The 26,605-nt window shown below is 41.2% G+C and overlaps 1 protein-coding gene across 1 annotated transcript in view; it reads left to right on the top strand.

Moving 5' to 3' along the window:
* The window catches only part of PLPPR1 (phospholipid phosphatase related 1), a 119,318-nt gene that overhangs the window by 47,862 nt on the left and 44,851 nt on the right, over positions 1 to 26,605 (top strand). The window contains exon 2 of the mRNA XM_054285846.1: positions 9,120 to 9,227. Within this exon, the coding sequence (XP_054141821.1) occupies positions 9,165 to 9,227 (63 nt within the window). The 5' untranslated portion in view covers positions 9,120 to 9,164. The remainder of the gene's footprint in view (positions 1 to 9,119; positions 9,228 to 26,605) is intronic.

Here is a 26,605-nt window from a genome sequence, read left to right as displayed (position 1 = left end):
TTGTGCCTATTACATGACCAGTTTTTAAACCAGCTCACCATGATTTTGAGAGGAAATTTCCAATGCAGAATTCATCCCCTGGAAAAAAAAATCAGAAATAAATACAACCACGTTAATCACCTGATTTTCATCCCCTTACCCTGTCTAGCGTTGCTGTGCTCTGTTCCTTCCCATGTTCATTTCAATATTTCTGCCTGTTGATCTTTATACTGAGACCTCTGTGAACACCCCCTCAAAGTGTTGGCTTCCTAAGCTGTCATAGAAGGGTAGTGAGAGGAGAGGGGTTTGGGAATTTACTCACAGATGTCCATCTGAGGCCTGAGAGTAGCTGGCACTTTGCACAAGCTTCATCCCTGCACTTAAATGGGTGGATCAGCAGCTTGCTTGGGCTTAGGCTCAGCAGATGTGGTGTACAAAAGCACCATGCAGCACATATTTTTGAAATACGTTTTTAATATTGGGTTGGCTTTCCCAAAATTAGGTCTGTGCAGAGCTGTGAAGCTCCATTATAAATGAAAATATTTCTCATTCTTGCTAACACATAAGCAGCCAATTGGTTTTTTTAATAGCTCAATAGGTTTCAGTCAAACAGTTGGCTAAGGTTTTGTAAAGAAAAAAAGAAAACCAGTTTTCTGGAGTAAAGTACAAATTTATGAATTAAGAAAATGCCTTTGAATATTTTTTTCTTATGATACAGTATTTTAATAATTTTAAAATAACATTAAATTATCTTTGGCAAAACGCTACTGCTTTTGGGAGGGTGAGGGTAGAGGGTTTTCCAGAGTCTATTTTAGTGATAGACAAAATTTTCAGTCCTGTGCTTTTACCTCACAGGGAAAAGCTGTGGTCTGTTTTACTCTCCTACCCTCCATCCCATAGGAGTTTTCGTGTAGTTCATTCAATTTTCCTCTCATCTGCACCATTCTACTGTTACCTGCTGTATTCTTGAAGTTTTCTTTTGCTTTCTTCTTTTTCTTCAATATTGGTCTCCCTCCTTTTTCACCAATTTAGAGCCTGAGGTGGAGGCTGCTGGTTTTCTCCTGTTGAAATTGTTCAGTTTCCTCAATGCCTGTTGGTCCTTTGCATGGGGACTCACCAAACAGAATTGAACTAGTTTCAGAGGGTAAAATTTGGTCACAAGCCCTTCATGATAGTATCCCAAGAACCTTGGGGATTTTCGGTTTCCAGCCAGAAACTTGCAAGCGTATAGGTGCAAATCAGAAATGATGTTGATTTTTTTTTTGTGAGTTATGCAAAGGAGACTCTCAATGTAGAGCTCTCCTGGAATAGTTTACAGGTGGTGATTTAGCGTAAACAGAGTACCTATATCTCAAGCCCATGACTAATTAACTCAATGAGTGCAGTTCTGGATCTCAGCTATGTTGCTTTTAGAACAATATCCTGCTACATTTCCATTACCTTGATTATGCAATTTATCTCTGTAATTCAGAATCCTTTATGTACAGGAAGAGTTACATTAATGCTGACCACACCTGCAATTTTATTGCTTTAAATACCATTAGAGGTGGATGGAGTTTTAATCAGTCAGAAATAAAAGAAACAACCTGAAATTGCCTTTTGTGTTTGTTCAGAAAAGATCACAAGGTGATTGGTCTAAATAAAGGTGATGTGCCTTCAGCTGGGATGGGTGGAGGCCAGAAATAGTCTTTCTTCTTCCCGCAAGTGTTTCATTTAGATTCACTTTAAAGTTTGAAAGGCTGAAATGAGATCTAGAGCAGTTGGGTTTTTTTTTTACTTAAAGGACAGTTAGGAGCAGGACAGTCTTGTAATTGCATGGATAAACTTAGTGGTTTTGGGTTTTGTTTTTTTTTTTTCTGGAGACTGCTTATTATTTTTTTAAAGAATTCTCTAATGAAATTAGTCAGATTCCTTCTTCATTTATCATGTACCACTAATCCTTTTGCAATAAGGAGAGGAGCATTGTCAGCTATAGCAGGTAAAACCTTTTATTCATATGGTTTTGCTGATGTGACACCACGTTTCAGTGGATTTCATTCAAAACAACACCAGGTAAGTGATACAATGAAAAATTTCAAAAGGAATTCAGTGTCTCACCAAATGGAGCAGACCAACCATGATGATGGTTCCAGACCTGCTTTACAAGGAGAGGTCCATGGATTTGAGAGGGTTCAGAACTGGGCTTGTGGCCATTTTTATTGGCTTTCTGGATATTAGTATGCACATACCTGCTATTCACTCAGATATGTTTGGGTTCTCTTTGACATCTATAAAATTTTGGCCAACAGGTGTAAATGAAAATTCTGTTGACAGAAGCTGTGGCATTGAAATTTCACTTTCTTCCCCACAGTGAGACATTGTTAGAGGCCCTCTGCTGTGCTGACATAATTCTTGAACTCTCTTGAAGATATAAGTGATGCAGAACTTTTATCAGTCTGCCTATCCATGGACTTTATACTGTTATTTACCACTCAGTCATGTGATATTTTCTACATGAAGCTGGTAACAAGGGAAAACAACCCTAACAACCCTTGAAATCTGAGGCATCACTTTCTTCCAGGTATCAAAATCTGCTTTGACACCAGGGATTCAGCAACACATTTTTAAAATAATGAATTTAGGAATCAAGATAGTTATTAATGTAGCTTTTTTCATAACCAGATGGGCTATCTACTAACAGATATAATTTCAGATATGCTGTGAACTGTATTACTTATGTATCACTGTTCTGTGTCAAGTGCTGAATGTGAAGATGTGACTTCTGCTAGCAGAAAAGAGTTAGAATTCTCATCAGAGAAAGAAAAAATTTTCTGCCTTAAATGCTGCAAAATATTTTTTTATGTAGTGGTGAACATGTGTGGATTTATTTTGCATATTGTTTTTATTCCTTTTTTTTTGGCTGCTATTAGTGATATGTAATTAGTTTTTTGGCCAGGAGCCTGTGAAGACACCTGTAAGGAGCGCTTTCACTGACAGGGCAATTTATTTGAATGGCATACCTATTGAATGGTATTGTTCTCTTGGCAGAAACCAGGAGAGTTTATAATAAATTGTATTCTGGAGTGAGATCTATATTCAGTAAACTGAGCTTCTGCTTTGCCAGTTCAGTTCCCCTTTTATGTGTTCTGGCAAAGTGGGACATTGTGCTGCTCACACAGGAGTGCCCTTGGAGACAGCCACCAGCCGAGGCCTGAAGCTTAGCACACATTTGTTTATTTGTTTATTGCCACTAGACAACTTCACATTTAACAGCTAAAGATGAAGCATGACTCAGACACTCAGGTTTGGACAGGCATTTTCTCCAGTCTCACACCATGTTACTGGTTTAGTGGCTGTGGTGTTGGTGTCCCTGTGCCTCTCAGTTCACAGGGAACGGGTAAAGAGTTCTTTGATGATATAAGTGTTTTGCCTTTTTCCCAAGCCCCGTTGTGTGTAGGGCACACTTCCTCAAGGGCAACATAATCCAAAGGATAACTTTCTCCTTGGCAGGTTGTCTTGGTTTGGAAAGACAGGAGTCTGCTGAGGAAGGTAGGAGCCTCCCCTGAAATGGAGAATGTAAACCCTCCCCACCCCTCCGAATTGCTATAAATTTTAAATTAAGGGGCTCTCAGGCAAAAATATGGGAGCAGGAAATAGCAGTTCTTTATAGGGAAGAAAAATAAAAGGATGAAATAAACAATGTAGTACACTAAAACAACACTGACAGAGTCAGAACCCAACCTGACACCCTGTGGGGTGTTGGTAGCAGTCCAACTGGATATGTGGCTTTAGCCCTCCTGGAGTGTCAGGTGTGATTCTGTTGGAGCAGGATTCTGTAGAAAAGGTGTATTCTTCCTCCGAAGATCCAGTGGAAGAAGAAGCAGCTGCTGTTCCTCTGGGAAATCCAGTGGAGAACCCATGGTGTTTCAGAACCTCCAGATTATATCTGGGTAGCAATGCTTGGCTCCTCCCCCTGGGTGGAGCATCTCACAATGGGATGTTATAGTTCTTATCAGTCATGCAGTGACATTTAATAGTCTGTTATCAGCAGATGTCTGCTGTGGAGGGAGGAGTGATTGTGGTCACTCAAAGAGAGAGATAAAGCAAACTGCCCACTTGGCAAAAGACAACTGCCATACAGATGGTAATAGAATACATCTCGCCTTGCAATTTTCAACACAGGTAAAAATTAGTGCATTGTGAGCCACTGAGGTAACAGAGTGCCAGTTGTCTGTACCTTGTAATTGTTGCAACCTTTGTTATTTTCTTAGTTTTGCTGTTTTCACGGAAGCGGTCTGCTTTGTGTTTGGGTGCAAGGCTGGCAAGCAGATGTTATGCCACAAAGCCATTTGTGCTTTTTGTCACGTGGTTTGGCTTTTGAAGTGATTCACGCTACCACTGTGGTTTCAATTACTTTGAAAACAGTAACGTCTCTACTTGGAATTTACTGACTGCCTTTTGCAGTATAATCTTACGTTTTATTCCTTCGGCCCTTTTTTGTGCATCAGTTCAATTTATGTGGAAGAGAGCTCTGGGGAAGGAATTTTAACCCTCTATTTTTCTGTTGCAACCCTGTTCAGAACTGCAGGCATGCTCATGGAGAGTTGGACAGGGATAATGTGGAACCTTTGGACATGGCAGGTGAAATTACAAAGAGAAAACGTGAGGCTGTCGCATCCTGTGGCAGTGTTTGATCAGCCCTCATTTTGTAAGGTTGCACTGTGTGTTCTGCTGGCTCCAGCAGCAAGCAATCAGAGAAAGCTGTATTCCTGAAATGTGCAATTTCTTGTGCAGGAATTAGCAAGCACATTTGAAGTGCAGAGATTGTGTTGTCAAGTGGACAGAGCGCCTGACAGGAGTCTGAGAAGAATTGTCTTCCTTCAGCCTGTACATTGAGTCATTTGTGATGTTTGGCAAATTGCTTCAGCTGTTTCCCTCCACAGGAAATAGAGGACCCCCCTTAACAGTGAGATCTGTGAGATAGTATAATATATAGTGATTATAAAGATACAGTTCTTTGCCAAAGCCTAGATAATCATTGTTAGCAGCAGTATTATTTTTAATTTGTTTCCTTAACTGAACGGGGGTTTGACATAAGCAATTTGTGTTTCATTTGGGCAAAATGATCGTTGATGTAACGGTGCAGAGGTTTTGATGATTTTTTTACTTGTAAACAGAATTAATCTTTTAATGAGAGTAAAGATCTTTTTAATTTGAAGCCAATTGCCAGCAGAGGTCTGCAAATTGCTACTGTAAGGTTCAAGTAATTTGCATAAGGAAATACTGATGCATTTCAAGTATCTTTTACATTGTTACAGAAATACTTGGTGTTCCTTCTAACATAATATTTACACATTGTTTTGGAAGCATGTTAGCTGCTGCTGAAACGATCATGAAACTAAGAGACAGAAATCCATTTTTTTTGTGTTTGCATCACATCCTGGTACCAAATGAGCAGTGGTTACCATCCTCACCTCTTTCCTGGTCAGGGAAGATTTGGGATTCTCCTGTGAGGTGGTATGCCACATGTGCCAGTGGCTTTGCTGCTGCTGTGGTTTGTGTAGCAACTCCTGGATTTCAGGCTGGTGGTCTCTGACCTACAGCAAAACAAACAAGCATTGATTCTACTTAACTGAAATGCAGTTAAAAACTGTGATGAACAGGGCCTGTTAGTATGTCTGGATTGCTGGTTTGAGGGTTCTCCACAGAAACCCAGACATCCACTGTGGCAATGTGTGAAATACATTGTTCATCTTCTCTTCCTACCAATGCAGGACATGGCTTAAAAAACATAGGTTTGACCATAGGGTCTCCAGAGGAATAGACCACAATTAACTGTTTTGATGTCTGATCACACAGGACAGCGGCTGAATGTGCTGTGGCTGCTGCAGGAACTCACACTGTTAAGGCTCAGTGAATGCTGGTTTGTCCTAGATATGTCCTTCTTGCTGTCTGCCACATGCTCACTTAAAGGGCTTTAGAATATACCTGAATGGGGCATTCTGAAAGCCATTCCCCTGGATAGACCCCTGTGGCAAGAAAATCTCTTCAGCTTGAATTCTCTTTTTCTTTGCTGTCTTTTTCATTCAGTTTTCAATTAACTTATTTATATTCTCTGCCTCTGCTTGCTCTCCCAGGAGATGCCAGGCAATAACCTCCTTTGCTGTAGATATGGGGCTTTCTGAAAATGCACAGGTGAGGTAAATTGAGCAAGATGAGAGCTAATTTTAATTAATTCACAAATATTGCATTATACAATTACACATATTGTTTTAAGAGTGGAAGCATCTCATAATACCAAATCTTCAGATTATTAATATTCTCTCTACAGTGAATTCTAATTAGTTAGAATAGATTTGGCCAGTTCTACTCTCATGCTATCATAACATAGCAGGCCTGAAAAGGTCACAGCTAGTGGGGTCCAAAAACACTTACAGTTTCCTTCACATGAGTTCCTTAGGAATTCAGTCAAATTGATAAAAACAGAAATAATAAATGGAGAAAGTTGATGATGATATTATAGCTTTTATTTGCCATTGCTTTGGTGAGAGACTTTGGATTCCAAAAGTTTGTTCAATGTGAAGAGGTCTGCCTGGATTAGAAAACAAGATTTTTATCAAAATTTCTTTTACACCTTATTATCTAAGAGAGAACTCAATTTTGCTCAAAGGACCATAATAAGATGTAAAATAAATTTTGGTAAAAATCTTGAGTTCTCTCTGGCTGCTCTGCAGGCTGAAGCATCTGGGGTTTGCTGTAATCTGTGTTTTGTTGTCAGTATCCCTAGAGGACTCATTGCCAGCTAAAGAGAGACAAAAGATGATGCTCCCACCAGGACTGCACCTTTGCTTCCCTTTACTCTTTTGTGAAGTAAACCTGATGAAAAGACCAAGCACTGGTAGCTGAGGGTTTTCCCACAATCTGGGAATTAGCTGATCATGCAACAATTTGGTCTCTTCCTACTTCAGCCTGACACAAATGTGTCATCACACAGGAGAGAAGCTGGCATGTAAAATGCTTTCCCATAGCCAGTGCAGTTTTTTTTAAACCAGTGGTGCAAAATAAACTTAAAGGAACAGCCATGGTGATAAACATCTGTGAAATCAGGGGTCCCCTAGTGTTAAATCAGGCAGTTTTATATGACTATGAACCCTCAGTTTCTTTGCCAGTTTGTTCAGTTGCTTTCAGTCATCTGTTGTGAATGGTGTTTAAATTATTGGATTGCCTTGCAACCCTCTGTTTTGGTTAGGAACACACATCAGCTGCAACTGAAGGCATAGCTTGGGGCTACAGTATTGTGGTATGGAAAATCCTGGTTATTTCTAACCTTAGTCTAACCTTAGAAAAGTTTCATTGAATAAGGCTCTGTAGGCTGCTCTGTCTCTTTAACCTCCTGTTCCACCAGGTTCTATGTTTGCCAAGCCACAGGGCACAAGAGCTGGAGTTATTAAAAGTGCTGTTATAAAATGAGCTGCTGATTTATTAATTTTTTCCCAGGGTCCAAATGCGGTTGGATTACCTTGTCTTTTTTAAAGCAATGACACTAACCTCTGAGATAAACCCCATTTTATTTAATATGTAAAGTTGAAGTCTGTTTGGAAAATGAGATGTTTTGAGAATATTTGTATTTTAGAATTGGATACAGTGTAAGATGGAGTGTCTGAGGTACATCACAGGTGCCATTCCTGCCTGTTTTTTTTTGCCCTGAAACTGTATTTCTCAATGCTTAGCAGTTGAGAAGCTCTTCTTGACACAGAATGTGGCCTCACTGGAGTCACAGTAGCTCTGCTGTGCCTAAATCCACTATATACATTGTGTATTTTCCATCTGTGGGTCAAGCTGTGAGGAGCTGAGATCAGGAACACCTTAAGCGGTTCACAGGTGGTGAGACAAGAGCCTGCATCGTGGTGCAGGTGGCAAGTACTGGCAGCTGATCCAGCTCCTCCACCCTGTCCCCTCAGGTGAGCTCCCTTGTCCTGACCATGGTATTTCTCCCAGTAGCCCTGCTGAGAGCTGGTGACAAGTCACTGACCTCTCTGTGAACCTCACAGGCTCCATGTGCCAAGGTCTGAATTGCCACCCAGGTGCCAGTGAGGTCAGAGAGTCACAGGAGGATGCTGTGCAAAGCACCCTCTGCAAAATACATTGGTTTCCATCTCCCTCCTCCTGCCTGGCCCTGACACATGGAGGAGCTTGGCATCGGGGCAGAGTTTCTGTGTGAGTGTTGCAAGTGAGGCTGGACCCACCTGAATCTGTGATGCTGCTTATTGTGCTTGGGCTAAAATTGGTAGCAGAGGATTTTGATTCTCTCCTGTGTCTCATGCTCTGTGCAATCCTGCACCTGGCAGCTCTGGGCTTTTCCAGCTTCCCTCCTACTCTGTGTCTCCCTGTAAAGGCATTTAAACCAGATTTAGCTTCTTGATTTGTTGCCTCATGCATGCAGAAAAAGACAGACACTGTCTGTAAAATTTGTGTTAGTCTTCTTTTCTCTGCTTCTTCTACTTTTCATGCAAAAATAGTGTCTTAGCTCAGTGTTATAGGGTCATGTTAATGAAGATAGCCGGTAGCCTGAATAAACGCTAAGTGGGTAGATTTTGATGTGTTAATGTGTGAATTGATATCAGGACAGAAAAACTCTGCAGAAAAGACCCAGGTCTTCATTGCATTTGCTTGTTATGGGGAGAGAGGTTTTGTGCATAACACATGCTGTCATCTTGAGCAGATTTATACAGATAAACATTCTGATCATGTGTACAGTCAGTGTACTGTAAGCATATCTGTCAAAGTGCAAGTTTAAAAGTCAATTACCAAAATCTCCTGGTTTAAAACACACTGTAGGCAGGTCAGTGGGCTGAAAAATGTGATTTTACAATTCAGAAGACGAATATTTTGCTTGGGAGGGGATTGTATTTAAGGAAAACTATTGTATTCCTTATCACCCTCGGCTCTGTATATGATGTATCTTGTAACCTCTGTCTGTCTATTCTATTGTGTTGTAAGGGTAGAGCTTTCTCAGGGTGTTTTGTACACAGGTAGACCTTGAAGTTCTTACTAGACTGTGTCCTTGGTCTATTAGGTCAGTGCTCTATGTAATGAACCTAATTTTGGAGCTTGCAAAAATGTGAAATATACTGAAATACCTCTGTCTTTTTCTTTTTCAGGATATAAAGTTTTGAACAGTGCCTCCCCAAGAAGTGTGATGAGAAATGGCTTTAGGAAACAATACCCAGAGAAGTTATTCCATCATCCCCTGCTTCATCTTTGTTGAGGTGAGTGCAGCATTCAGCTGCTGGGCCACCACCGAAGGCAGCCCTTCCCTGCAGGAATCAAGTAATTTGTTAGCAATTTTATTTGTAGCAGAGGATGCTGTCTTAGTTGATCACATAGATGTCCATGTTCATACTTGGTGCCATCAGACCCCCCTGAAAAAGTCCTGCATGAGTTACCCAGATCTCAGGCACAAGCATGCAAGAACAGGCAGAGACAGGGTGTATCCAAGACTTCTCTGTCTGGTTTTCTGGCTAGTCCTCTGGTGGGCAGTAGCTGCAGGTGATTGCCCATCCTCCTCAGACCTCTCTCCATCTTGGTGCTGCACAGGGACTAAAACTCATTCAAGGAAATTTCTGATCTCACAGTCTGATGGTTCATGGGCTTGGAAAGCAACACACAGCTCTGATTTCAGTTCAGGTGGAACATAAAATGTAGATGAGGCATGCCTGACCTTTAAGTGTGATGAAGAAGCTTGGCTGGCACAAAGGGCTGAGAATTGTCCAGCAGTGAATCTGCAGTTCATGCTCCATGTCTTTGTTAAAAGCAGTTGGTGTGGTGGGATTTTTATTTATTAATTTAATATTTTATTATTTTAATCCATACAGATGGTAGTTTGTGGTTCTTATTTTACTTAGCCTAATACCGATAGACTGGGCAACATTCATTATTCAAATCCATGATTGTTCAGCTGGTGCTTATAAGGCAGTTTGCCTGGCAAGGAAGGTGACTCTGTGTTTCCAGTGAGGATTAAAGCTTCCATCAGATTTAGATGGCAAAAAGGAGAAAACTGCCTGTGAATAACCACCTTCAGAACCACCTGTCTGATGTAGCTGGGATGGAATGGTCACCCTTTGGCCCAAGTTCTGAGGTCCCTTGAGCCCTTCCATAAGAGAGGTGCCCAGAACTGTCAAAGGATTAATTGTTGTTCTGATGGAGACAATGGGCCACTGCTTTATTCTAATAGCTAGAGAAAGAAAGGGTAAAAATGAGTGAAAAGCAGAAATGAGGTCAGAAGAACACCCTATAAAAACAATCAGGAATGGGATGTCTCAAATTTATTGCTTAAACAAGCAGCTCTGAAGACTTTTAGTCCTCTAAAGAATTGAATGATGGGCCTGGTTGGCAGCTTGTGACAGTGACATAAATTGTTCCTCCTGTAGATAAGACTGTCATGAGGATTTTTTTGCTCCATAAATGTACATTGCTTGTCCTTTCACATAGTTGATTTGCTGATTAAAACACAACATTAAATTAAAAATCAGTCAAAACCAGAGAGGTAGTGTCTGAAACTATGTTCTCTCTGCTGCATTCTTCCCCTCTTTGTCCACGGTACAGATTTTTAATGCAGCACTACTGGGACTACAAATTCATAGGCTTGTGTCAAGCACTGTAGCATTAAACAACAGGAAATCTAATTTCCTGCTGGGAGTGCAGAGATGATTGATAGTAGCCATTCCATCTGAAAAGTCCCTGTAAATCTTAAGGCACACTGGAGATGTTCTTTTCCCACTGCTGTGCTTTTGAGACTAAAGTAAAGTGGGGTTTTTTTTTTTCCTTTTTTCCAGAGGAGGTGCCCCAGACACCAAGCCCTGTGCTGGATTACCTGGGTTGGGACAGACCCTATTTTTGTTGCTTTGAAGCAACCATGAGAATTGATTAGCAGTGTGACACCTTGCTGTTGCTGTGAAAAGCAGGACAGCTAAAAATAATGTTGCCTGCTTTCCTGACAATGTTTTTCTGTGGGAGAAACATCCAGCAGCAGCCATGCTAGCTGAACATAATAGGAAAAGAAATTTTACTGAATTTTTTTTATTTTTCAGTAAAAAATTATCATAGGCCTGTTCCCCAGAATGTGCTATCTCCTCCACTGTAGTCTTGTCCTCTGATTAAGAGTTTTGAGTCATTTGCTCTTAAGAAAATAGTTCTGAGCCTTGATTGTCATGTCAGATGCCCTGCCAGTAGCTATTTGGTAACTGCCTGCTCTGCAGTGTGCCTTCATGAAATTGTCGTGGCAGAGGTAGAAATGAGGTGACACAAGGAGTTTGGGCGCTTTAAATACCATCATGCTTCAGTCTGTACAAATATGACACAGCTTCAGCCGCTATTCTAATTTCCATTTAATTTTCCTCCCACTGAACTAACTTGTAGCAGTTAGTTATTATGGAACCTGACCTGAAGATGAATGGCTCATTATAAAAACTTAAACCCTGTGCCTGACTCTACAAATTCCTTTTTATGTTCAAAATATGAAAGTTTTAATAATAAGGAAATAACATGTGATGTGTAATCTGAAATGACAGAAATGTTTAATCAACATTTTCATTCCCTAATTGGAAATACAATGTCACGTTATGAGTGGATTTAAAGGCTAAACAGGGAATCATTAAACTAATTTTGATCCACTTATCAAATCTGAGTCCCATTCCCAAATAATGCAGGCAGCTTTCTGGATGATTCTTTATTATATTATAAGAGGTGTCATTACAGTCTGACATTTGCCACCAAACGTCTGTGAAGATTTGGTGCAGTACATTTTGTTAAACATGTAAACAATTAACTAGGATGTGCAGGAGACTGAGGTTCTCCTTTTCCCTACCCTCCTTTGCAGACAGCATCCTGAAAGAGGCCTTCAGGAGGTTCGGTTTGCATTAGACAGAGGTTAAATAGTAGTGCAAACATCTCCCTCTCCACAGGTCCCAGAGCCCTCTGGAGTCAGGGATGGAGCCAGAGATGCTTTTGATATGCCCTGGGTTTGTCCCAACAAATGCCAGTGGTGCACAGCAGCCTGTGTGAGGGTTTGTTGCTGGCCATGTTTTGTGGATAAAAGAAGAAAACCTCACAACTTTGTAAAAGTTGTAAAGCTTGGTATGTTTATTACAGCACTGGACGCACGCAGAGATTGCTCTCCTCAAAAAAAGGCATGCGTGCCTCTGAGAACTTCAGGTCTCTTTTTATCTCTCTCTCAAATACATATGCATACAGTTTCACAATAGGTTCATACATATTCATTCTTATGGACTCTATGTGACATTTATCGCCAGTTCCTCTTTATCAAAAAAATTCCTGGGTCAGGGCAGCCTGCCCTTGAATCGTTTCTGGGTTTTTTTCTCTGTCTCCCTCTGTCTCCTCAGTATCTCTGTCCTGCAGTTTTCCCTTCAGCTTTGGCCTTACAGACTTTTCACCCTTCCTAGACATTTCACCTAATTCAAAATGGATTTTTACTCTGGGGGGATTTTTCACTCTGTCTCAGCCAGGACTGGTCACTGGAGTGGTCTCATGGATGGCAGGCAAGCATGAGAGAAAGCAGGAGAGGCAGCGTCTGGGATGACAGGAGGAAAATTATCCCATTCTTCCTTTCCCATTTATGGTGGCCAAAGCTCTTTGTGGGGCATCTCCTCCCTCCTTCACCTCCTGGGACAGAGCAGTGTCAAAAGCACCTGTACCAACATTTCAGCACAGCTGTGCCATTGTTTTGCTACCCTATTTTACCAGGTTTGATCCAGGGAGTGCTGCATTCCATCATTCCATGGAAGGATGTGTTCTGGTTGAAGGTGGGGAGAGGTACAATCATACCTGGCAGGTGCATTTTTTACATGAAAGTACAGCCAGATTTCTGAAGGTGAGGAATAAATTGTCAGAATGACTAAACTTCCTGATGTCCGGGCAGTGCCTGGGGCAGAAGTGGGAGAAGTGCAATGCCAGTCAAATCCCAGTCCTCCTCCAGTGGGACTGGTGAGCTGCTCTGAGGCCTTCATCCAGCAGTGTTTTCCGTGCTGTGTGCTCTTGCCCTCTCTTTGTTCATCTCATTTTGGCAATCAGGTTTCTAGGAGAAAACTCAGGCTAGGGAGCTGTAGGAGAGGGTCCAGTGTGGCTTTGAATTTGGCAGGTCTAAGAGTTGTCCTGGCTTCTGCAGCCTGTTTGAAGCTCATCATTAGTGACAGGAAGCGCAAGGGGATGTGATAATTGCGTTTAGCAAATAGATGTTGGGAGGGAAGTTCTATACTGTGAGTAAACACCATCCCCACAACTACACATGACTTCAGGGGGAAGGCATGAGAGCAACTCCAGAGCCATTGTGTGTGTTTGAATGGTGGTTATTGAAGAAGCAATGTCCTTTTCTTTCTGCAAAGAAAACCCTCTTCTCAACGAGAGTAAGGACTGTAATGGCTCTCTAGGCAACAAAAGGAGAAATTTGGTCTGGGATTTCTGCTGATGAGGCATTTTCTACTTCATTTTTCCTCCTCCTCACACTGCAGGCCCTGGCCTGAGCGCTTGAGCGGTTTCAGGGAGTTATATAAGGATTTATTTTCAAGTGCAGTTACTCCTGAAGTAGTTGGGCACATCTGAGGTGTTTGTTTGCCCATGAAAACACTAAAATTTTCTGGAACCAGATTTAATTAAATTGTCTTAAATTGATCAAAGAGTTACTAAAAGGCTTTGACATATGACTGATGTATATTCTTCATTGTGATTCATTGTGGATTATTGTAATGCTGACTTTGACAAGGTAATAGGGGCAGACTCAAAAATGTAACACCATTATAACTTAAAACATTGGGCATCTTTAAATTCTGTAATCTGAAGATCCCACTTTTTCACACTTAATCCATTATTCTGCCTGCAGGAAAGCTTTTGCAGGCAGAGTGGGAACTGTTTCTTCTTGACAGCCCAATATATAGGACATTGCAAAAGGCTGAGGATTTCACACAGAAAATATCTTCTCCCCTTACCCCAAATGAATAAAATAAAATATCTGAAAAATAAAAAGTTCCAGTCTTACATTTATTTTGGTACAAACTTGGATTTGAACTGTAAGTATGCTGTAACCTCACAGGATTTCTGTTTCTTCAGTGAAGTACATTTTCCTTTACTTTTGGCTATTTTATGTTTGGGCAGATTGGATCATCTTCAAATATCAGCTCAAATGAAATTTTAAGAAAAAAAAGTTTCAACTTACAGAGGCACTGAAGGAAAGCATTCTTCTTCCTTGCCCACATACATTTTCGTGTCAGTGCTTCGTGTAGTCAAGCTGACAGCTGAACTACCGAGTAGCAGGAGAATTTCTGCAATAGTGAAATCATTTGTGTAAGTGAGACAAGTGCCTCTTGAACTTCTGTTTGTCATCAGCATCACACCAGGGCTTGGGGAGCTGTGAAAAAATCAGTGGATTAAGAACATTTGTGACATATGTGGCACTTGTTTTATTATAATTTCTTGGTTAGGTGTTCTGAAAATTAAAAAGTTTTTGTGCATTTAGGTGTACTGGCTGGTGCCCTCTAATTTTTAGCAGTGTTTGAGGAGTGTAAAATGACCTCTTACATTTGCTGTAGTCCTCAAAGTTAAATTTGTAAGACATTGAATATATTGGAAGTGACTTTTTATTTGCTTATTTTTAAAAAAGAGTAATTTCTCTCATAAAAGCTTTCTGGTTGTTTAGGCCTTTAGTGATATTAAAATTACACAAAGGACATAGAGATATTAGATTGCAGCTTTGGATATTTAAAATACAGTGTTTTTGTCAAGATAATGTCCAGTTTTCCTAGAGAGTGCAAAACAAATCCCATCAGAATGTGACATAACCTTTAACTGGAAAAGCATCCCAAGGTGAACTAGCTTGGAAAGAGCTGCAGCCCTCAGTGGCTCTGTTCCTTCCTTCTCCATCCATGCCGTGCCTGGATGTGCTGTGCTGCCCCACTGGGATGCTGTGAGGACAAAGTGCCCCGGGGATGTGCTGGTGTTGTACAAACTGCCTGTCACTGAATGCCCACTTAGGCTGTGGGAATCCGTGCTGACAGAGGCGGTGCAAAGGGTGATGCTTCTGCATAAATCCCTGTGCTTCAGACACTTCTGAAGATTCATCGTTTCTGATTTTATTCACTCAGCATGTATGTCCATCTCTCTCTTTCTAAAAATCTCTTTATGTTCCCCATTTGCTACTCATTCCTCAGCATTCTTTGTCCTCCACACACCTCCTTTGTTCCAGGGGACTGGATAACTCCATATTGTAAAATTGGCTTAATCTCAGTGAATAGGTGTCTCTTGAACATTGGATTAGTTTTGTTGAATTGCTAAGCAGCTTTCATATTATCTGACTATAAAAAAATCCTTCAAAGTGCTTCACAATTAGGCAGAGAGCACAAATGACTCCTGGCCAAAATAGGCACTGTGAAATAAATCTGATTATTATTTGATTCTCCTTAGCTTCTTGAGGACCTATTAAAATTAACATTAAGGGGTTACCATGAGAGTTTAGGTGCTTTACTGAATTTTTCTTTAAAACATAAATGAAAGAAGGCTTGTATCCCTGCTTGCAGACACATGAAGCCTTTTTTTATCCTTCCCTTTATTCTGACAACTTCTCATTACAAATAATCTGTTTGACAACCTGAATAACATCTTTGGGTTTCCACCAATGAATCTGGTAGAGTTTTCCAGTAACAGATTAATGTTACAAAAAGTTTTGTCTTTATGAGTAATAAAGAAATGCATTTGGAAGTAGAGAAAAATGCTGTGAATGGTGTCTTGAAGCTAGCCAACACTTTTGAGAGGTACTGTAATTTATAATATGTTACTCTGTTTAATCAGGTTCTAAGAGAACCTGACTAAGAGAAGCAATTGTACAGGTTTTTAAAAATACTTAGCAGTTAGAGAGGTTGGATTTGCTCTGGTTCTGAAGTACAAATGCATTTTTCCCATTTGTTAGTTAAAACAAACTCCATGGTTTTTTGCTAGAAAAAGTACTGATCAGAAGGTTTATGTAAGTCTTTGAGAAAAGAGGTTATGAACCAGGCACTGTTCATGCAGGTGTTCTCTGTGTGCAGAAGCCTGCAAGCCATATCTGAGGCTTTCTAAGTTGGAAGGTGTTTCCAGTAATACTGAGCTGCTTTAACTAGGCTTAAAATAGCAATGTGAAAATACACAGGACACAATATGTAACTGCCCTTTTTTCCCCTCCTTTCTTTTCAAAAGTATATTTAGGTTTTACTTTCATGGATATTGCTGTAAAGCCCTTAATGCATTAACTTTTCTTTGTTTGCCTACTTCAAAAACCTAAGGGATTCTCATGTTTTCTTTCCCAAGCACACAACATAGAACTAATTATTTGCTCAGATACATGCAAATTTGGAGACCAAGAAAGGTGCAGTGCAATATCAAATTATTGACTGCTCTGTTATACAGCTGCACCATTTCCTCTGGTCCGTATCTGTGAATAAACTTTTTTGTTGTTGTTTTGGTCTGTAGGAATATCCCTGCACTTGCTTATCATGATAATTTGCATGAGGTCCAAAAGGAGTGGAAAGGAATCAACAGGGACTCACAAATGCAGTCTAAGTAACCATAAGTACAACAGTCAAGCCTTTCCAGAACTGATCAGTGGGAAAGACATGAAAAATGCAGGAGCAAAAGAAGATGCTTAAAGCATATTTTGAAATATCAAACCCATCCCAACTTTTTGACAGTGGCTTTGACATCAGGAGAATTTTTTAAAGTGGAATAGGTCTTTTCAAGCATCATACCCAGTTTCATCAGGACCTGATTTCTGGTTCCAGACCAGCCACTTCAGACATTGAAAAGCAGGAGTTTGTTTCAGCAGTATTTCAAGGGTGAAATCCTTAACATCAGCCTTATGACTAATAGGTTTGTTTCAGTGATTTAGCTTTGAAAAAATATTGGCATTTTTTGCTCTCTAGACATTCCAACTGAGTTTTAATACCAGCTTTAGGAATTGGTCTGCCAAGCCTTGTGCATGCTATACAAACCTAAGGTATTGCATCAACCCAGAACTTCTCCAAGCTTCTGGCAACATTTGGGTGCCTTTCTGTGGGTAGCAAAGAGCTTCTGAATTGTGAGATCTTCTCCCTCTAAAGCACAACTGGATAATCCAGTTGCCAGTACCTGAGTGACATGAAATAAATAAATCTATTATGAATGCAGCAGAATGTGGCAACAACAAAAAAATCTTTCTGGAGAAATGATACTTTATGTTTCTATATTTCTAACTTGCTTGCCCAGTGCACCTCAGGTTTCATGATCTATTTTGTAATTCCTGGGGCATTCTGAAGGGGCACCTGGTGCTTCTTCTCAGCCCATTCCCACATCCCAGCATTTTTGCAATAAACAATTCCTCTCTGATGTGTTTCTTTCACTGGTGTATTTCACCAGGAATTTCTGTGAGATGGTGGATATAGAGCCAAGCAGTTTGCAGACCCCGTTCCTGAAGTAAGAGCAAATGCTTTTTACACAGGTGGGCTTGCACACATCATTTTGTCACAACTGTGGCTACTGCTCAGTGGAGCTATTGAAGAGACTGAATGAAAATGGATCAATATGGACGTGTTTGCAGGAAATTAGTGAGACAGTAGAAATGATGCTTTGAGAGTTGTTGCACAGGATGCTAAATGGGCACTCAGGTCTCAACACACATGAAATTATTACTCATGATGGTGTGTGCTTACAACAATGGTGACAGACTGACCCTCAGTTGCAGAGTTCATGAGCCTTCATGGATTATCTTTCACCTTGATGCCATGCCTAAAATAATATTTCTGATTCAGAAGTTCGGACTAGGGTCAGATTTAGGATATCTGTATAAATTCACAATGAAAAATTGTGCTAGGTCTTCCTAAAACACTTCAGTTTTAAGTTAAAGAATCAGGAGTTAAGATGTGCCTTTGTCTTGAAACAGAGTGATTTAATGGTCAAGATTTCTGCTGCAGATAGACTTTTAGAAATGGTTGATATGTGCATGGTTGATCAATATTTTACTGAGAACAAAGTTGATTTTTAAAGAGTTGTTTCACAGTTCAGGAAACCAAATGAGGGCTCTCAATGGTGTGTAACTCTTACTTTTGAGTGGCATGTTTGCAGCAACACTGAGAATAAGATCTGCTTCACACTGCACATCCTGAGAGTGCCAAGGGTGGCTGTGGTCTCTGCCAGCAGAGATTCTGCTTGTTTGCAGAGGGTCAGTGCAAAGAGCCTAAAAGATTAAAACATACTCCAAAACCTGCTGTGCACTTCTTTCTCTTATCTGTTCCTTTATGACCTAAACACAAGAGCAGATGAATGGAAGAAACCGTGTAACAGGATGGGTTTAAAATGCATTTGAATAATTTGTTAACCTTTTGCAGTTCTAGGGCATTATTAACTTTTTATGATTCTAGAGTAATTATTGATGAGGCCTATGAAAAATATGCTGCAATAAGATTAAAGCAATTGGAAATAATGATGCAGTTATTGCTGGGGTTGCTGTCAGTTTTCTCATGAGTTCAGTATAGTTAATCCTGTGACTTAAAGGATAGCTACACCTGGTATTATAATGGTCAAATTTTTCCTGTGTTTCCTTCTGCGCCCTATTCAATGCTGCATGTCTATCCCCAGAATCAATTGTTCATTGAGACTTTGGACTTTAGACTTTGCATACCTGGCAGGAGCTCTAATAATAATGCTAATCCTGTATCAATACCTGTTACATACTTCACTAAAGCACAGAAATTCAGTGTGTGATTATTATGTGCAGATGTACATTATTATTGAATTAATATCACCTTTATTTAGTTTACACCATATATAACAAGCTGCTTGGTTTCTCAAAACTTTTTGTGAGTTGTGCATGCTTCATGGAGAGAATAAGGTTAGAACTTTAAAATAGTTTGTGTTTCTTTTTCGCAGTGGAACTATTGATTGAGTTTCCATTTGATTTACTGTAGTCTCAACACTGCATTTTTTGTAAAATTACAGCAAAAATATCTGTAAATGTACTGCATAAATGCAGTCTAGTTTCTTATTCGAGCCTGACCAATGTAAGATTCCAGTTATAATGAAGTGAATTTACTTTTCAAATAGATTGCATATCAGATTGTACTTTTATGAATTTTAGTTGTGCTAATATTTGACTTGTAGCTAGCCAGGTCAGTAGTCATCAGGGATCTTTATGATCTTATTTAAATCAGCCAAAGCAAAAATCAGTTCAGCTCTTTTACAGTGATGGGGAGCATACTGAAACTCTCAAACTAATCAAATTGTGCGAATAGAGGTGGTTTATACATGGTATAAATGTGTTGTCATGTGAATAAATACCAGCATTTGTTTAACATGCTGAATTTCAGGTTTTTTCATTCTTATTGAAAATATATTTCTGTAGAAGGAGTAAAGCAGTTTGAGACTTGCAAAAAACTCAGACTAGCTGTGTTTGGACAAGAAAGGCAGCCAGGGTCAACCAAGTGAATAATAAACCCAAGGCTTTACTCCTTTGAGTTAAAAAGAAATGTCATAGACTTATAGAATTATTTAGGTGGGAATGGTTCTCTGTGGGTGTCTGGGCATGATACAGCTCAGAAAAGCAACAGCTGAGTGAAGTTCCTTTGGGCCTTGTCCAGATGAGTTTTCTGATTTTCTTACAGGTAGCCTGGTAAGTTTTTGAGTATCCTCATAGGAAAACACTTGTCCTAATATTCTTTCTAATAAACTGGTGCAACCTGGTGTGAAAGAAAAGGAATCTAGGGCTGATGACAGAAAAAGGGAGCATGCAACCAAAAAAGAGAATGGGTAGCAGAAAGCAATAAAGAAATTAATCAAGTAAAAAAATCTTCCTTTTTTGACTTTTAGAGCTGTGTACAATTGGAATCCCATTTTGCCTGCCCAGTCCGGTTTTCTTGCAGGAACTTCACCTCAGTACTGGCATGCCCAGTACGAAAATCCAGTTGATTACCAGTAGTCAGCACATAGATTTCCTTGTCCACATTCAATATTTTAGAAATCAACATGCTGGAGAAACATTCCTGTTCAGGCCTTGACCCCTCACTCTGTTTTGTGAACCCACTGAGCTGCACACACACAGCTTTTATAGGGAGCTGAAGAGTGGACAGTATGGGAAAGAGGGCAGTGGAAATCCCTTCAGGCTGCAGTATCAGGGTAATATCAGCTCCCTATAAAAGCCATGTGTGACTCCTGCTGCCAGGCCCTGGCTTAGCAACACTTGGTTTGGTAAGAAGGAATTAAACTGCCCTTAGTGTTTGTGGAGACTTGTTAAATGAGCATCTAGAGGATGGTCAGTAATGTTAAATCTGGGTTCAGACATGACTACTCTTGAATTATATCCAAACCTTGTAATGAAAAATAGCCATAGCAAATAGCTTTGAAAATTTCCCTTTGTTTTGACAGGGCTAACATTGAAAAGAGAATGGTATCTTCAAGTGAACGGGGAAAAAGTGAGCACTAGAACTTGGATTTCGTGAAAGTTTTCAAACCACAGATCTTCTTCCTTACCTTGCATTCAAAATTGCAAAGCAAAATGATTACAAGTTCCGAAAAATGAAGCAGTCATTATTAATTTTTTTATATGACTGCTTGCCGGTGATAAAGAATTGTACTAAAGGACTCAGAAATTTTTGCACTAAAGTACTCAGGCACAACATGACTTGCATGCAGCAGAGGAGATTCAAAGTAGTAATTGTTTTTTTTAAAAGCTTCCTGTTCAGCTGGGAAAATGTTAAAGGCAAATAAAATGGATTCCATAATACGTTATACATATTAATAAGACTGTGAAGTAAAATGTCTTTGACTGTTTTCTGTTTTATTTAAAACATTGTCTCTATTTGACTTTTATGGTTGGTCTAAGAGTCCTGCAATCTTGGTATCAACAGATAGGTTTTTTGGCAGTAAGTGCTGCATTTATCAATGTCTAATGACTGTGAACCTGCACTACTCTATTAAATAGCAGGGATCTGGAAGCACGTACAAGTATTATGAATTTTAATAAATGCTGCTCTGTGAATGTCAAAGATTCAGAGCCTCACCAGCTCCAAGGTTGTCAGCTCAGATGGAAAGCTTTTATACCTGGTAGAATAAGGCAGCAGGACAAGCAACTGAGGACAGGATAAGGTCAGTGTTGTTAGAGTAAGGCTGGATTTGATTTTCTCTCTCCTACTCATGAATTCTGCAGTGCCTTGGCTTTCACTGGACACAGCAGTTCATCACATAGGTATTGGAGCACAAAATAACTAAATACAAACACATGAGGAATTTCCATCAGAAAATTCTGGAGTTTAATTTTTTAGCATAAATTTTGATATATTATACTTACTGAAACTCCAGTAGTAGATCCCATGTTGCCCAATTAGTTCACTTAGGAAAGAACTGACTATGCTGGATTTTTAAGATTCATTGTTGTGTGTTAATACAAACCCCAACAACATACTACATCTGTGCCTGCAAGGAATTGCTACCTTTAAGGCTTCTGCAAGGTGTTGCAGACTAAAAGGAAAGTGAGGGAGCTTCACTTCTGGTTTGTACAGAAAGACTTTTGCTTCTAGGAGAGGCCCCATGTGCTATTCTGAGAGCTTCATTACTTGATGTTAGCAGGGAGAGCAAACTGGGCAGGCAGAGTTGCAGGTTCTCTGCCTTGAGATTTAAGCCACATCAGCTGCTTGGAGATACCATCAGAAAAGCACATGGCATTTCAGAAGAAAAAAGTAGCCTGGAAACTTTGGAGTTGAAAGATATCTCCCAGTATTTTTTTTTTTTTTTGCCTCTAAATTAAATTTGGGTTCCAGCATGTTTCATTCCAATAGGATTTAGGATGGAATGGAGAGCAGCATCAGCAAGCAGAAATCCCAAAGCTCTGCAACACCAGCGGTGCAAAATCACTGCAGAGTTTCAGCATTTGGGCACTGTAAGGGAGGGGCAGGAGAGCAGGGAGCCCCTGTGACTCTGTCTGTGCACTGAGGGTTGTGGTACCTGCCACACCTGCAACACAGGGGTCCTGCCCTGCATTCCCTGGGGGCTTTTCCACTTGTCTGCTGTCCTGACATGAAAATCAAAAATGCAGCAAGGCTGTTTCAGTGTCTGTGCTGACCATTTTCTCATCACCTTCTCTGCACCTCTCTCAGTGCAATTACACTGATTTGTTTGTGTGCCAGTGCCACTGGAGATCCCTCTGTCTACAGACATCAAAGTGCTTCACAGCTGTTAAGAGAATACTGAGCTGATCTAAGGAAGACAAAAGAGCTGCGCTGTCCCCAGCCCAAGCAACCCTCGCACCCAGAAGAGTGACATCCCTCACCAAAAGAAAGCCAGGCAGTTGTGAGCCCTGTCCTGGCAGCTGGGCTCTGAACATCTGCCATAACCAGGAGACAGCTAGAGAAGGATCTAAAACAGGATTGTTGTATCATTGTCTCTGCCGTGGTGTTGCTACAACCTCTGGTCAGAGGGAGTGTCAGTCTGCTTACTAGTTTGTTACAGATTTTTTTTCCCAAGGTTTGGAGTTTTTTGTTGTTTGGGGTTTTTTTTTAAATAGGAAAAAACCCTTGCAAATTGCTGATACACATAATTCCAATGTCAGGGAGTTTTACAGCTTTCTTATGACATCTGTAATTTTGTTTATGTCAACAAATATCTTCAGTAGTTGACATAAAAAGTAAAAGTAAAAAATACAGCACCTAGCACTTGAAAATCTGCAGGTTTTCCCTGTTTGGCAGACACAGCCAATGACACAGCAGAATCTCCACTCTCCTCTGAGACTTTCTTGGTGTTCTGGGAACCCTTATGGGTTGTCAGGGGAGTCCTGGACAATCTTGGAGGAACATCAGTGTGCCAGTGAGGACAGCTGGATGAGCCCATGTCTGCTAGCAGCATCCTCTAGTCAGCTCTGCCAGCTGCTCCTGACCCAAGGGGACTCTGAGCTTGGAGATCTTGAGTCCAGAACAAGGAGGGTCGAGTGAGACACTGGCACAGGTTTCCCAGATCTGCTGCAGTTTGCAAACCCTGAACCTGCATCAGTAGAACAGATGGAGTCTCTGTTTACCTGGGTTGGAAAGTGGAAACTCCAGTGATGATGAAGGTTATAAGATGGTGGATTTTGGCCTTTGGGGGACAGGCTCCTGTTCCACATGCAGATCTGAAGTGGTTCAGTGCCAAGGCAGCTCCCTGGATGAGAGCCCTGCATAGGGAAGTACCTGAACCAGCTGAACCTGAACCACGTGGCAAGAGAAAACAGTGAGTAGTGGTGTTGAGAAATTCTCTACCTGCAGAGAGTGAAGGCCCCCATGAGGGCTTTCCTTGATACTGCTGGTGAGGAGGAGGAGGAGGAGGAGGAGGAGGAGGAGGAGGGTCTGAAGAGGACTGGGTGGATCTGATGAGTCACCAATTGAGATCACAGATCACAGAATAGCCTCAATTAGAAGGGACCCAGAAGGATCACCAAGGATTGCCAGGTTGTAAGTGAATGACCCATACGTGTGTTTGTCCAGCTGATGTCAGCAGCAGGGTTTGGCTTCTGTGTCCATGGGACCCTATTTGAGGATCTGGACTGCTTAGAAGTCAATCAGCCTGACCAAATGGAACAAAAGCAGCTTTGCCAGCAGCCTGGCCAACCTGGAGAGGAGAGCTTAAATTAAGAGTGATGGGAGTGGAAATGGTGACTAAGAATCATGTGAGGAAGTGAAGGAAAAGGTTGGCAGGACCAGTAAAGGACGAGGACTAAGCAAAGGACCCAGCATGGTGTGAACAGAAGGAGCACTAATCAAGAGAACAATGAAATGGAGTCCCACCAAGCATAAACACATAAGGAAAGAAGCACCTGAGAAAGTTTTCAATTCACTTTTGGGAAATCAGCCCAATCAGACACTTCTCCGGCACACCACATTTAATGTCTTAATAATGATTCCTTCACCATGAGACAACCAGATTGCAGATTGCACAAACACACACTCGGGATCCAGGATTATGAGTCTCAGTCAGCAAGTAAAATTTGTTTCATACTGAGCACCAACCTGAACCACTGATCCCAGTTACCATGCTCTCAGTTCTGCAGAAAAGGACAGATTTTTCAAGCAGTGGGAGGAATCTCTGCCTTGTTGATGTTAATGGGAGCCACCTGTCACAGCCTATTCTAGCAAAAAGGGCTCACAATGTACATTGAGATTCATAGCTGGCATGTCAGGCAGGTTACCATTAACAGGTTTTCTTTGTCCAGTTTAATGGTAGGTGTTGCTTGCCTATCAATTGGCAGCTTATTTATTGGATTCAGTGCTTCATCTTCAGCTTGCATGGCTGCGTAGTGTGGGCATTTCTCCAACACCCTCATAAGTGACTTGGACACAAGACTGAAAGGGACACTAAGCAAGATCACAGATGATACAAAACTGGGAGAGGCTGTTGACTCCCTCAAGAGCAGGGAGGCCCTGCAGGGAGACCCTCAGCTAATTATGGAATGGGGCATTCAACAAAGGAAAATGCTGGGTGCACTTGGCATGGGGCAACCCTGGATGTATGGATGGACTGGGGAATGAAAAGGAACCTGGGGCTTCTAGTTGATGACAAGTTGAGCCAGCAGTGTCCTGGCAGCCAGGAGGGACATTCCTGTCTTGGGGACACCAGGCCCAGCATGGCCAGCCAGGCGAGGAAGGGGATTGTCCTGCTCTGATGCCCACTGGGATGGCACTGCCTCTATTCTGGGGCAGATTGGGGCACTACAGGTAAGAATGACATTAAAACTATTAGAGAGTGTCCAAAGGAGGGATAGTGAGGTTGGTGAAGCACCAGGACGTGAAGCTGTATGAGGAGCGGCTGAGGCCTCTTTGTCTGTTCAGCCTGGGGAAGAGGAGACTGAAGGGAAACCTCATTGCAGTCTGCAACTTCCTCGTGAGGGGAAGAGGAGGGGCAAACACTGATTTCTGCTCTGTTGTGTCCAGTGACCTGAGGGAATGACCAGAAGTTGTGTCAGGGAGAGTTTAGGTCAGATATTAGGAAGAGATTTTTCTCCCTGAGAGTGTCTGGGCACTGGAACAGAGTCCCCAGGGCAGTGGTCACAGCCCCAGCCTGACAGAGCTCAAGGAGCCTTTGGGCAATGCTGTGAGGCAGAGGATGTGATTCCTGGGGATGGTTCTGTGCAGGACCAGGAGGTGGACTCGACGATCCTTGTGGATCCCTTCAACTGAGTTTATTCTGTGATCACTCAAGACCAGAGCTGCACTCAACCTTTGACAACTTTTGCACCTGTTCCAAGCCAGGAACAAGCATGTGGTCACACTCTGACATGTCTGTGCACTGAGGTACCTGCTGTGGAAAGGAAGTGAGAGGAATTAGAGGTCTGAATGCATTTGCAGGGCTATGATTTTGCTGGTGTCACAGTGACATGGAGAGATAGCTCACACGAAAATGCCTCTGGATAAAGAGGCATTTTCAGGAAGGGCAGGCTGGGGCAGCAAGAAGGGAGATTGCATTTTCAGCAGGTTAGCAGGGATCATCTCATGCTGTTCAGATGCATCTGTGCTGGGTTCCCCAGTATGACAGAGACTCCTCCCTGTGATACCCAAGGAAAGGATCAGAGGCAATGGGCACAAACTGCAACAGAAAAGGCACTTAACATAATAAAACCTGTCATCCTTTCAGGGTGATGAAACTCCAGGGCAGATGATGTAGAGAACTTGTGGAGTCTCTGTCCTTGGACGATGTTTAACACCCAGCTAGACATGGACTTGACTGCCTGCTCCAGCTTCCAGCCAGAAGTCATCTAGGTGATCTCCAGAGGTGCATGCCAGCAGGAACAGTTCATTCACAGTCTGGTACTTTCTCCACAGTTGCCTGTAGCTGGTGGCTCCATTTAACTGCTGCCTTGTTTGCCATGTCTCCTTGATGCTGAGATAACTGCTGGGTTATAAGGGGAACTGTATTTTATTTTTGCAGATGAGGAAATGGTGACTTGCCTACAGTTACTCCTTTGGTGAGGGTCAGGGTCTCAGTATCTACATATAACCTTTTTTACCTTGATTTTTGCTTCAGGCTGAAGGTGTGACTTGTCTCAGATGTACCTGAGAAAACCCAAGTGTCTGTGGGTAGCTGCTATTTGAATACTAGCCTTTTATCTTCTTCATAAGTCTTTTCTTTCTTTAATGACCTTGAACTATCAACAGAATTTTTCATAGCAAAATAATTTGTTTTCCTCTTAGAACTAAACATTTATCAACTTATTTTGGCCCTTCATGTTCCATTGCACCAGCAAAACATTTAAAAATATATCTTAGTAATAATTAATTGCAGCCTTCTGTAAAGCTGCTGGCTTTAAAACACAATTGCTCAGCCTTTCCTTTTCTTCCTTCCCTCAACAGTTAGCAGTGAAGCATTAGTCATTTAAAACTCATACAAAGGGTTTTGATGCATATGGGGAAAAGAGGAGGGTTACAAAAATGCTTAAACATGTCAGAATGCCATGCCACTACAGGAAGAAGAGGTGGAATATTAGAGAGACTGCTGCAAGAAGTAATTAATAATAACAAAAAAGTATCTTTACAGCAGGGCAAAAAATTAAATATTGCAATTTATTGCAACTGATTGACCTATGTGAGTGTCATCTTTGAAGAAAAGGAACACAGTGAGG

This window comes from Melozone crissalis, unplaced genomic scaffold (genome assembly GCF_028551555.1).
Source record: "Melozone crissalis strain CALT ecotype California unplaced genomic scaffold, PUWL_Pcris_2 ptg000005l_1, whole genome shotgun sequence".
Classification (NCBI taxonomy): Eukaryota; Metazoa; Chordata; class Aves; order Passeriformes; family Passerellidae; genus Melozone; species Melozone crissalis.
Note: the sequence above shows the minus strand (reverse complement) of the source record. Positions and strands in the feature narration are given on the sequence as shown.